Source organism: Argiope bruennichi, chromosome 9 (genome assembly GCF_947563725.1).
Source record: "Argiope bruennichi chromosome 9, qqArgBrue1.1, whole genome shotgun sequence".
Taxonomy (NCBI): Eukaryota; Metazoa; Arthropoda; class Arachnida; order Araneae; family Araneidae; genus Argiope; species Argiope bruennichi.
In genome coordinates, this window is record NC_079159.1 from 4615221 (window position 1) to 4628687 (window position 13467).

General features: G+C 33.9%; 1 protein-coding gene across 1 annotated transcript in view; it reads left to right on the forward strand.

Annotated features, from left to right (window-relative positions):
- The window catches only part of LOC129983724 (serine/threonine-protein kinase 17A-like), an 88916-nt gene that overhangs the window by 69149 nt on the left and 6300 nt on the right, over positions 1 to 13467 (forward strand). Inside the window, exons 4-6 of the mRNA XM_056093323.1 lie at positions 2715 to 2853; positions 6542 to 6668; positions 13293 to 13341. Coding sequence (XP_055949298.1) covers positions 2715 to 2853; positions 6542 to 6668; positions 13293 to 13341 — 315 coding nt within the window. The remainder of the gene's footprint in view (positions 1 to 2714; positions 2854 to 6541; positions 6669 to 13292; positions 13342 to 13467) is intronic.

Consider the following 13467-nt stretch of genomic DNA (forward strand, 5'->3'; position numbering starts at 1 on the left):
CAAGAATGTTTTAACTCCAATCGTATGATTGACTCAGTATTACCAAATCTGATTTTTCTGTCTCAAAAATGCAACGTTTTCTTTTTTTAAAGCATTATTTGAAAGACTTCCTCTAACTGAAACAAGAATAGAAGTTTTAAGAAATTATTATTTCAGAATATTTGATTTAACATACTTGCACTTTTAGTATTTGAATATGACAGCATGAAATAATGAAGAAAAAGCAATTCAAAATATTTGGTATATATTTTTCTATAAAATGCTAAAAATAAAATTAATCTACGTATTTTTTTCAATTTTCTTTTATAATTATTCATAATTCATCTTTTCGAATTGTTAAGTAAAAATTTGAAAATACTATCTTAATTTAATTATTATATTAAGTGATAATTGATGAGGGGAAAAAAAAAAGCTTTTTATATTCTTTCAAAATAGCAAAAGCCTTATGTGGGACAACTCGCCATATATTTTGTTATGGGAAACTTAAGCCTTTTATTATTAGTTGCAGACATTGGCAATTAATTTTCCATAACTACGAGTAAACAAAACAGCTAGTGGCAGATAACATGTTAATTGGCTCTTAAAAATTCTTTATGTATATCTTCTAGGGAAAAAAAATCTTTGTTATGTCAGGCGGAACCTATTATAATCGCATATATCATGAAGTGTCATTAACTCGCCTGTAATTAGTGAAGGCATTTTTGAGTAAATTTCATAAAATTTCTTAGTCTTTAACTTCTTTTGTTGAATATCCTAGCACTGGAACCACTTGTTTTGCTAGGCTTTCTTTGTAGATCTTAATTGTAAACCCGAGAAGACTAAATCGAATCTTCAAAAGGAACTCGTGTTCTTTCTTAACCGTGGCCTTTAGGTCATGCGATCTTTACTACAGAAGAAGCCACTCCCCAAAACGATCATCGATTAAATGAGTGAATAAAAGAATTGGAAAAGATTAAAGAATCGTAGTAACCTCTGGTGACTTCAATCCTGATTCGTCAAACATTTATCCTAGTGGCGAATTGCCATTTTTAGGAGAACGCGAAAGAGAAATGTCTTTGTTTTCTCTTGATTCCACAATGTAGCAATTGTAGGTTGGAAATGTTTTGTCGAACAAATCACGATTATTTTAATGTACGTAATGCTGAACCATTCAGCGAATAGGCTTTTTGCATTTATTCTTATGGTAAAAAAAATTGTCATAATCTTGCGTTTTAAAGCTACTTGGAAAGCCAGTGAATAGGTGCTACAATTATAATTATTCGGAATAGCAGAATTATTGTAACAAAAAAGTTTAAACCATAATAACTTATTCGAAAATTAAAAAAAGAAACAAACTAAACTGAAGAATTCGCTAAATCGAAAAATCTCAACTGTTGAAATCAAAATAAGGAAAAATACATTCTATTAATACAAAAAAAAAAAAAAAAATCACTGGTAGAAATATAAGTAAAAGCATTATTACAAACTGTTTTAACTGTTATTCAAATTTGTAAGAATTAATTTCTTTCCGAAACTATCAAGGATGGATGGGCAAGATTTTTCACGAGATCATTGCACGTTAATACTTTTTTTTGAGCTATACTCTCAATAAAATTGATTCTGAAGCCTTTATTTTGCTTCCACGCTAGTTATTGCAGAGTGTGTGCGAATTGCTGCGGTTAAACATGACGAAAATCAGACTTGCAGGAAGTGCAGTGATTGCATCTTTTTATGCAGTGCATCGTTAAATAATTCATGGTGGATCGGAACTCTACTTAAACGTGCGAAATAGCGATAATGTTGTCATATGTGTCATGACTTCGCTGGTCATTCGTATTTTCAGGCATGTAAGAGAAATTATGTATTGTTGGGTCCCATGAGTTTAATTATTTTTAATCCAAAAAATTAAATTGACATATTCATCTGGAAAAAAACTATTTCAAATACCGAAAGGTTTATCGTAATGGATCATGTAATCTACAAGAATCTTTAATTCTGTGTAGTGCCTTTGCACTATATACCTCTTATATGCAGGGTATCCCTGAATATTAGGGCCAAATTTTAAGGGTATGTAAAATACGTATAAAGAAGCATTTTTTGTATACCATTGTGGAGTCGAAAATGAAAAAGTTTCGGTGGAAAAAACAAGAATTGCTGAGGAAATGAAGAGAAACCTCTTTACTTAAATAATATTTCAGTAAGTGCACAAATATGCCACCACCAGCATCGATACAGTCCTTGTAGCGTCTAGCCAGTAATTAGCATATACTCCGTTGAAAATGGCAGGTGTTCCTTGAACAATTGCAGCGGCGATTGAAAGTTTTGCAGTGAAGTTTTTATCAATCATTGGAAGTCTGGTAGACACTACATTTTTCCACCTTGCTCGCACTTATTTACACTTACTTGTTCCACCAGCACTTTTCATTTCCGACACCATTTTGCTAGACAAAAAATACTTTTTTATATGTATTTTACCTACCTTTAAGATTTGGTCCATGCATTCACGGATACCCTGTGTGTGTGTGTGGTGTGTGTGTGTGTGTGTGTGTGTGTATATATATATATATATATATATATATATATATATATATATATATATATATATATATATATATATATATATATATATATATATATATAATATCATATTCACTCCGATTACATCGCCAGTATTTCTCTTCTTTCATTCCTCTTATTTTTACCCATAAGTCTAATGAGATTATTTCATGTTTCAGGGTCGAAGGGGGCGAGCTGCAGCGAGTTCTGGACGACGAAGAGGCTCTATCAGAGAAAGAGACGACGCACCTTTTGAAACAGATCCTCGTGGGAGTATCCTTCCTGCATGAACACAACATAGCACACTTGGATATCAAGGTGAGTTCATATTGCATTTAAGAAAAACGGTTTAGGTTTGGCGTCAATTTTATTTTCATAGACATAATTTTCATCAGTTAATGCATTTCGCTCTTGTCCTAACGTTATTGGACAAGGCTAGGGTTTTGATAGGTTATGCTAAAGTAGACAGAGGTTAATTTATTAACGAATACTAATTTAGTTAAAACTTTGTCATTTCAAAAATTCATCTGTGGCTATTTTACACGAAATGTGTATTTTTAAGTAATGAAATTTGAGTTTATTGTCATTGCACAAAAGTTTTCGGATTTGAGTTACTTCAACTTTAGAGCTATTTTCATATTTTGGTGTGTTTCTTTACTTTCAGTGCTTTAGATACTTTTGTAATTCTATTGTTTCTACAGCGACAAGGTTATGATTTCCAATTCACAGTAAAATTTTATCGTGATCTCAAAACATCCACTCTGGAATACTCTTGATAATCTGACATGATTGTCATTTATGTCATATTTCTGAATTTTAAACCTCATCGTTTTCCCATTCGACATGTCGGAACTGCTTTTTAATTCCTCTCGACTTGACGGAAGAGGAGAGAAAAATAAAAGCCGACTTCCTTCATCGAACCTCATTTCGAACAAAGGAACAACCACTTTCCATTTCCTCTTCTGTTTATTTCCGGCGGACTCTTTTGTCTCTCCCGGGTGGATGTCAGATCTGTGAAAAGAACAGTTACTGGTGACTTTTGCTGTTTTGTCTTGCTGCCCCAGTCCATAAATGCACGATGCATCGAACTTAAAAGCGCAATTTTATTCATTTGCCCGCTTTCGCTTTTCAATTCATTCATCTAAAAACACTGTTGGCTCAGCTGAAGCAAGGAAACAAACCTTTGTAGGAATCGGACAGGTAGATGCATACCCGAGCTCTCCGCATGCACATTTTTATGAGCGTCTTCGGCAGAAGTAGCGCATCGATCTGTTTTTACGAAGCCATTAAAACGAAAGTATTCCTTTCGCTTCAGCTGATCCAACAGTATGTTTGGGAATGTGTGTTATTTTTTTGAAACTGCTCACGTGCCGCCGATGCCTGATCCATTCGTGTTTTATGAGCCGAAGGTGTTCCTCCAGATATGATGGAAAGGAAAACACTTTTCATCCAACTGAGCTCCCATTTAATAATATCCGCTGTTCTTTAACATGCCGTCCGTTTTTCATTTAAAAAAAATATTTACTTTTTTTCAAACTTTTATTTACATTAAGAAATATCTTTTACATTTTTACAATGGTTTATAAATCCTGAATTTAAAAATTATTATAGCAAATGAATTACATAAAGTCTTGGCCAATTAATGACTAAAATTTGTTTCGTAGACAAAGTGTAGTGATATATTTTGAAGAAACCGGCATGACACATGCTCTCATAAAAGGTCATAACTATCTATAAGCAGTTGTTTACTCATGTTCTTCCCATATTTTGACTGCTGTTAGATTTAAGACCAGTGTTGATGTGTGGCTCCCAAATTTAGGGGACCACTTCTGTCCAAAACATTAGGAAGTTGCAAGTTGATGAATATTGTTAATGTGCCCCGGTACGTCAGAAGGAAAATACTTTACCTCCAAATTTACATCCATACTTTACCATGATGACCTCCAAATTGAACCTGTTTTGGAATTTATTAAAGAACATCAATTAAGTTTTTCAAAGAATTACCCCAGATTCGTAACGAGTTCCTACAAATGCCAGCACATGATTCCGCTGTGCCCAGCTCTAGAAAAAGACCTAGAGCTGCAACTGACTGAGAATTTACTAACTCTGTCATCAATCTGGTGGATTAAAATCTCTCAAAATTATTCCTGTTTTGGCCTTAGATAGCTACGATGAGCTACACGCTTGAAATGTCTGGATTTTTTTTCAAAAATAACTAATCAAAAGAGTTAAATAAGTCCTCATAGTAAAAGGCACGTACAGCGTAATTCCATTTAAATTCTATTTCCCTCATAAATAATAGTTTCCTAATTTATTCTAGATTTACAGTTATGCTTGTTTCTGCTTTCTAGCAAACGAACAGAAAGATAATAATTTTCAAGAAATTCAAGCTTCAGATTTTGACGAATCTGCACATTTCAGACCGTTGTGAATGCATTTTTGAAAGTCTGTCTGTCAATGAATGTGATAACTCAGATGAAATATGGAATACGGTCTTTACACCAAATTCGTCGATTTCTGTCAAATTTTTCTGGCGGAATGTAAGGGAATATACTAAACTACAAAATGCAAACGGCTGAATGAATAGAATTTGGCATACGGTTTCATCATCTAAAGTGTAGATCCGTATCGAATCTTATCGTCTACGCGTTGGTTGTCCTTCATTGGTGCAGCCTGAAATGTCGCATGCTTGTAAACGCGAACACAAGGACTTTTTAATAGGAATGTGGTTTATGAGTTTTTGTTCCTAAAATTGTAATCGCATCTTAAATTTTGGTTTTAATTCGTCGAGAAAGAAGTGCCCAAAATGCATGCTGTTTTCTTCTTGATATTATGATTCATAAAACGCTCTTGTGCAGGACTCTGAAAATAAAAATAACTCGTGGCGTTTACAAGCTTGTAATAAGTAAAAAATTTTATGCTGGAGGGAGGAGGGCTAAGACCTTTATTAGAAAGTATGCAAGGAAATTTCAAGGGAACTACTTCCGCTGGTTTTCATCTGAAATGAGTTAATATCTAATATACAATAATTATATTATTTACATTTAGTTTAGAATTATGCCCATCACTGATAATTTCGCCGGGAAATTTTGAATGGGAATTATTCATGGTTTCACGCGACAAGTTTAATACATCGATTCAGTTATATGAGGCATATTTGGAAAATAAGGGCCGCTTCATTGTACTGCCGCCGCCACGCTGCGGTCGGCATTCTGTGCATGCGCATTCGTTTTTCTTATTCACTGGCTCTTAATTGACACCATTTTAGTTGCTCTACGTTGTGTTTGCAGTTTGCTGTGCACATTTCAAAGGTTTTAAGACATTTATTGATCCCGCCGACTGTGAGATTCGCGCTGTAATTCGATTTTTGAACGCAAGGAATAGGAAACCAGCTGTAATCTATCGTCAAGTTAAAGATGTTGACGGTGAAGACACGAGGAGTGATGGAATGGTGAGAAAGCGGGCTAGAATGTTTAATGAAGGTCGAACAAATGTCCACGATGGGGCACGGAGTGGTCGGCCTTCTGTTGTCCACGACGATGTGGTAAGGAAAATTGATGAAAAAGTCAATGAGAATAGACATTACACAATGGCTACGCTTTCAGACGAATTTCCGCAAATTTTACGTACTATTTTGACGAAATTGTTGCAGACTGCTTAGGTTATCACAAGGTGTGTTTCCGATAGGGTGGCGGGAAGTTTCTATGGAGAAGATATAGAAAATCTGGCAACCCGCTACGACAAGTGTCTGAACATTGGCGGAAATTATGTAGAAAAATAGTTTAAGGTATGCTCTTTCGTGTAAAAATAAAATTGACTTGAAAAAAAGTTTGAAAAGTTTGACTTGAAAACCAGCCCCCCCCCCCCCCCCGAAACGGTATTTACTTTCCGAATACGCCTCGTATAATAAAAGTGGGATGTTCAAGTAACTTGTAGTGAACAGGTAAACCGAAAAAAGTCTTTGGCGTTACTGTGTGTGGGTAATCGTGATTTCTTCTGCTTCCAGCCTCAGAACCTACTGCTGACGAAGCCGTTCCCCCAGGGCCAAGTGAAGCTGTGCGATTTCGGCATCTCTAGGCTCATCACGCAAGGCATAGAGGTCAGGGAGATCGTCGGGACGCCGGACTACGTAGGTGAGTAGACGTCTCATGTGGAACAGACGTGGAGGAATCTGCTCTGATCATTGCGTAGATCAGACGGAGCGGCTTGTTTAAACAAGCACTCTGCTATCTGATGGCCATATGCCATAAATTTTGATATTTTATTGAATTTAGGTAAATAAAAGTCGTTGACTTTGTCAATGAATGGTTCGTTTTGCGCTGCCGTTTTTTCTTTTGTATTTTGCCGAAATATTCTAATGAGGTGTCCTTAAACTTATGACCCCCCCACCTGCCGCCAAGTATTATTAAACCGAAAGAATGTAAGACAAGGAAACGAACTAAGGATTACCAATGCAAATGAATTTCATTAAATTTCTTATTTTAATTTTTTAAACTAATTTTTAAAAATTAATGACTTTCAATTATATCGACTGATATTTTAACCTTTCATTTTTTTGTGTGTGAAATAAATGAGGGTGATATTATTCGTGCTCTAGATTAAAAAAAAGTTTTAAAAAATCCCAGTATAAATATATAATACAAAATAATTAAAAGTGTATATGATGATGGAAATATTCATCATCATATAAATTTACATGTTAAGCTCGGTACAAAATCTCCAATGTCCGTGTCTTCTAAATATTTCTACTCATTATCGCTTTTATTAGCAGAAAAGAAATCAGATTAGGTATAAAAAAAATATTTAAGAAATTGCACGTTTCTTCCAGCCACAACAAACGGCGGCGGTTCAAACCCGCTATAATGATTGTGACATTTGATATATATATATTTTTTTGACAGCTACGTTCCTTATTACTACACAATAATCGTGAAAAAAGTTGCCAGCAACAGGAAATTTACAGTACACCTGTTTTGAGTACAATGTTTTGTTCACTAAATGTTTTGATGGAAATTTCCATCATCATGCAAAGAAAGGTTAAGAACTTGTTATTGTATGTGATCCTACTTCGGGTTACGAATTATATTTTGTAATTTCCTGTTCTAAATTCATGTAATTAATACATGGGCCATGAATAAAATCTTTTAATTAGACAGCTTATGTTAAAAGTATTTTGTAATCTTCTTGCATTTTCGTATCCGAATTATGCCGTGAGAAAGTACTAAAACCAACGAAAAATTGGATCTCGAGATTTTAATGATCTGCACGTTTCAGATCTCCCTGGGTCTGTAAAAACTACCTTTGGAGTTTTGAAAAGGCGCACTTTAGTTGTATTAACGTTCATTGTTTTGAAAGAAAACAGGACTGCTTTGAGATGGATTTAATAATTTTGGATTGCCGTCTGATGCTGAAAACGATACTTGAGCTGACACTCTCCACCACATTTCCGCACCACACTAGCTAGAGGATGTTCGACCCATGTTGTCAATGTGCACATTACAGATCATATTTTTATCGAATTGCGTCTTCAATCTGGAATCCGTCAGTCAAAAAAGTCGAGATCTTACTGCTAAATCATGGTGGATGCCCCAAAATGCGTAGTGAGCTAGACCAGTGATGAGCAAACTCCTGGACAAATACACTGATTATGTCCGCCCTAGATTTTAGAATAATAATATAAAAAGTTTATAGCTACTAGAAATATTCTTTTGTGGCAAAATATTTTTTTAGAAATGCAGTTACAGACTCGTTAATGGTGCTCGTGATTTTTTGTCTTTTTTTTAAATTTTATAATAAATTGTATTGCCCGGCCATCCCCTCCCCCCTTCTTTTGATCCACTCCTAACAAGTTTTGGTCATCCCACAGCAAGATGATTGGGATTTGGTCGCTAGATCTTAACATCATTGTTGCAGATCTGCAATGAATTTTGGAAGCAGCTGGTCTTCGAGCAGAAGTTCAAAATGCACACCTGCGCTAAGATACTAAATAGAAGATGCGCTGTGTTGTTTAAGCATTCGAGGACATCGTGAAGTGAACATTGTGCCTAATGTGCTTCTAATAAGACAACTGATTCAATGTAAACTATGAATAGTTCATTATGGAGATATTTGTTTTTGCTAAGAACCAGTCGATATATATATATATATAAAGGATCAAATTACAATTGTTGCTCGATTTAATAAAAAATCATCATTGCATATTACATAATAATTGAATTGCATTGTAATTTATATTAGATTTAAAATTCTTATTCTTTATTTGCTAATGATCAATTTTCGGTATTAAAGCCCTGCAGTTCTTTAATTCTTCTTAAAACAAATGCATAGCATTCTGTTGCAAATATTTCATTGCTGGAAAGGATAGATACCATGCAAACGTGGAATAAATTAAGATTCACATTTGCTGAAAAACGTGGCATTTCAAATATGAAAATTCCATAACTTTCCATTCATTTTTGGCACGTTAGGCAAATCACAGAAATTCTGTAACTGAAATATTCGAGGTAGAATCACAATTAATGAACTAAATAAAGCTATTGTCAATCCCATAGCATTCGCATTCGTATTCCAAATTTTTGTTCACTTTTTAAAGCTTTATTAGTGAAACCTTATCTAAGATGTCAAATGTAATTTTGACAAAATGCATGAACACAGTCAATGGCTAAGTGGAGGTGTAGCGTCGCTTCTCTCGGCAAACATGGATGATGTGTCGCTGAGATATTTCAAAATCAGTCTGCCAGACGGAATCCTTTTGCTTTTATGTTTGTTTGCAAGGCGGCTGTTAACACAAGAGCTCACCATAAAGGCTTCACTTAACGATTTTCTTGTATGGATAAGAATATTTTGGAGAAGCCGGTGGCCTACTTAGTTATTTTTTGAAATAAAGAAGTATATATATATTTAATGCTCTTACCTCTTAACTTTTACTGTAAATAAAACAATATATTTAAAGACTTCAGTACTTTTGTTGCACTATTGAACTTTCTTAACAATAACAAAAAGGGTAGGGGGGATATACCTATCGGTGAGTTGAAAGGTAGATTCCATTTGTATGCAAGTAAATAAAATAAATAAATAAATAAAAATCACAAACCACTACTTCAACCTGTCCTAAAGACATACGGAAAAAATCTGAATGATCGGTGAGAATCTACAAAGATTTTCCCGAATCATGAGAACTATTTGGAATATATAATCTTACAATTAAAAATCGAACAAAATATAGCTATCTCTTTTAGTGATGAATAAACTTTGCTTCATAGATGTATCGGTAGATTTATGAAACTAAGGTTTGATTTGTCATGAAAACTTCCTTTTTTTTTTTTTTTTTTTTTTTTTTTGCTACAGTTACAATATTCAGACCTGCTCATTTTTCCATTTGAAATATTTAGTTAAAAATAAAACGCCTTTGTTATTCTCCACTTCCCTTTTAGCAAAAATGCACTGGACATTTATTTCGCATCTTTAGTTACATTCTTTTTACAAAATGAGATAATTTCTATTTTTTCCAATAGGAAATGAGCCTAATGCGAAGCATTATACAACCCCTACGTTCTTCGGTACGTGACATTAATTGGCATAGGGGCAGTGTGTCGTCTCATGCAAATATGAGTCAAATTCTGAGTCATTCGCGGCATCTGCATGCAGAAGGCTTTGCTTTTCGCCCATATTGGAAAATATTCATTGCTTTGTCATCTTCCAGAATCGCTTTCGTACATTCTGAATTTGTTTGTTATAAGTTTTATTGGCTTTTAAATTTTTATTTATGTGCGCCTTAATATTATTACATATATGCTTCCAGTTTTTTGAAAAAGATATTTTGTGTTGATTAATTAGAAGATATCAAGGGAATTGGACTCGGTGGCATCATCACAATCAGTTCGTCTTCTAAATTTAGAAAAGAAACCGTGCAGTGGGGGAAAGGGGGGGGATGAAAGCAATAACACTAGTTTTGATCCTCTTATTAAATTGCAATTTTAAAACACAATAAAATTTTGAAAATTCATCATGTGCCCTTTTGGATAAATTCTGGAGAAGATTGATATCAAAAATATGCATCTAAGATTTAAAATGTATTTTTGGTGTAATGCGTTTCATTAAAACGTGATGATTTCTGCCTGTTTATTTTTACGTATGTAGAAGACTAGATTGTGTTATGTATTGAGAGAAAAGAGATCCCTTCATTCTTAGGACTTTAGATGGAGCTTCGGTTGGTGCGGGATTCTTTGTTATGTTTCATTTTAATTTGAATTCAAAAAAACTACTAAGGATTATAGGATGATTAAATAAAATAAAGAGAATTTGCGGAATGGATTTTGCTTCAGTTATTGTATCGATATTTAAATTCCAAAAAGGGCGTTTTTTTCTTTTAATTTCTCTGGTTCGGCATGGAATTGTCTTACTTTTTAAACCACGAAAACTTAAACCCTCAACGTACAAATTGTCAAGACGGCTGCAGTTTCTCCATTTCTTTATAAATGAAGTTTCCGTAGATATTTCATCTTCAGTTTGACGTTTGTTAAAGGAATTCATCACCACTTAAAGACGTTGTAACACCGCTTGGAATTTACTCCATAACAAGCTTGACATTGTACCACGTTCAATAGTAAATTGTAGGATTATCAATTTTTGATATCTCTTCGATGGAACTTATTATGTCTTTATAGGAAATGTGACGCCAACGCTACCTCTATGTCTTGAGCTTTTCTCCTTCAGTCTGTGGAATACGAGAATAATTATATAAATTTAGTTTAATTAAAAATAGAAAACTCAAGATTCAAGAAACTAAGCGTTTCTTGTTTTCACATTCTATTTCGTAAATTCAGTGGAGTCTCAATACTTTTACCAGCTTGTTTCATTGGCATTGTAAAAAGTACTTTCGTATAATCCGAAACTAGTTTTGTCCCAAGTTTTTTCGAATGTGTGAAATTCTTTTATTGAAAATTATTGCATGTGTATCATTAAAAAGTAGTCTAAAAATTGTATTTTTTAGCAGTCCCATTTAGTTCTTATTTGATACTTACTTACGTTCAACGATGATTTAGTACTAGGTAGTCAATCTAATTCTCAAAAAGCACTTTTTCCCCGCTCTCTCCGCTCAATTATCCCCACATTGAGTAGAAGTGCACAAGCACTGGCACTCAAGAAAACAATCGAATTTCAGTCAGAAGAAAGCAGATTGTTATTGGTCCGATCCGCTTCGATTCTACTTTCAGTGGCGTCGTGCTTCACCGACTACCTTGCCGCAGGACGTCCACCCACTTAGAACATTTAAGATACATTTTTTTTTGTATATATTAATATCCTTATCCCTTTCCTTGGTTGTAATCTGCTTGTTCGTAGATTATCAGTGATATGATTGAAAAAATGGAACCACTGTGAGCTAATGGACACGTAAAAATCAGATCGCCAAAAAAATTTCTGTTTCTATGGAAACCGAAATGCTACGTGTGGACGGTGATTGTGTGTTCGGGCGGGCAGATACGATAGTATTGATTACAGTACCATCCGAATTGTTTGATTTAACGTCAACTGAATTGGTGTCGTGACTACTTTTGACTACTTTTTTTTTCTTTAATGATTTGACTACATCCAACTGAAACCGTGACAAAATTATGACTTCTTTTGTGCTTGTAGATAAAATAAAAACAAATGAAATTAAAAATCGCTCACGTAATGACAGTAATTTTCTTTGGTTCGTAAGTAAACAGAAAGTATATAGGTACATTTTTTATAAAATAAAATTTAATTGAAATACTCCTAACTATTTCGGGCCACAGTGGCCTGATGGTAACGTCTCGGCTTCGGAACCGGAGGGTTCCAGGTTCGAGGCCCGATTCCACCGAAGAACCGTTGTGTAAGCGGTTCTGGTGCACGCTGAATCCGTCAATGTCAAACGTTCTCCCGCTGGTGTGGTGTGGAAGTTTGGAGAGGGGGTACCAGCTCAGATGTCATTCTCGTCATCTGACCGCGCTTCAAATTTCGAGGTCCGTCCCAAAAATAGCCCTAGTGTTGCTTTAAAACGGGGCGTTAATAAAACTAAACCGAACTATTTCATTTATATTAATATATTTTTGAATATAACTAATGCAGAAACACTATGGATGAAATATCACAATTGGAAATGAAATAAATGAATTTAATTTGATAGCGCAAAATTTCTTTTAAAAAATTCAATTTCGTAGTAAGAATGTTACTTACATTGATTATTTAGTAAATTGGTCTTGTAAAATGATAGTTGCGAACGGGTTTTATTTTTATTTGATGGATTTATGAATTACTTTATAGCATCTTATTTTGTCATTTAGAATCAACCTAACATTGATAACTGTGAGGCGTCATTTACAATGTTAACTTCCGATTATTTAGTCATGAATAAAAGGCTGTTTTTTCATAACAATGCTATGTTAGTAAAAAATTTCTATGCAGTCAACTTATGAGTTCTTAACACTGATGATAAAAAGATTATGAATTTTGATATCATGAAAATAATATATATAAGTTGCAGCATTTTGTGAGAAAGAGTTCATCTGAAAATTAAGTTTTGCAGATATGCTACTTATAATATTATTTAAATTAAAAATATGAGTGTTATTTTGTGCTTCCCAGAATTCATTATTCTTCATGGCATGTAAAAAAAAAAAATCTCTTTGTGCATGCCATAGTTTTGTAAACTTTAACTAAATATGCATCGGGCAAGTATATTTCATTATGCAATTATTATTATTTTTTAAGCACACACTTTCTTTCTTTTGCAGCCCCAGAAGTCCTCCATTATGAACCCATAAGTCTTGCTACTGACATGTGGTGAGTACATTATTCATGAAATATGTTTTTGAAATCACTCACTAATAATGAAATAGTCAGATGATAACGAATGTATTAATTGTGAATTAAAATTTAATCCATGCATTATTTTTCTTTTCAATTTAA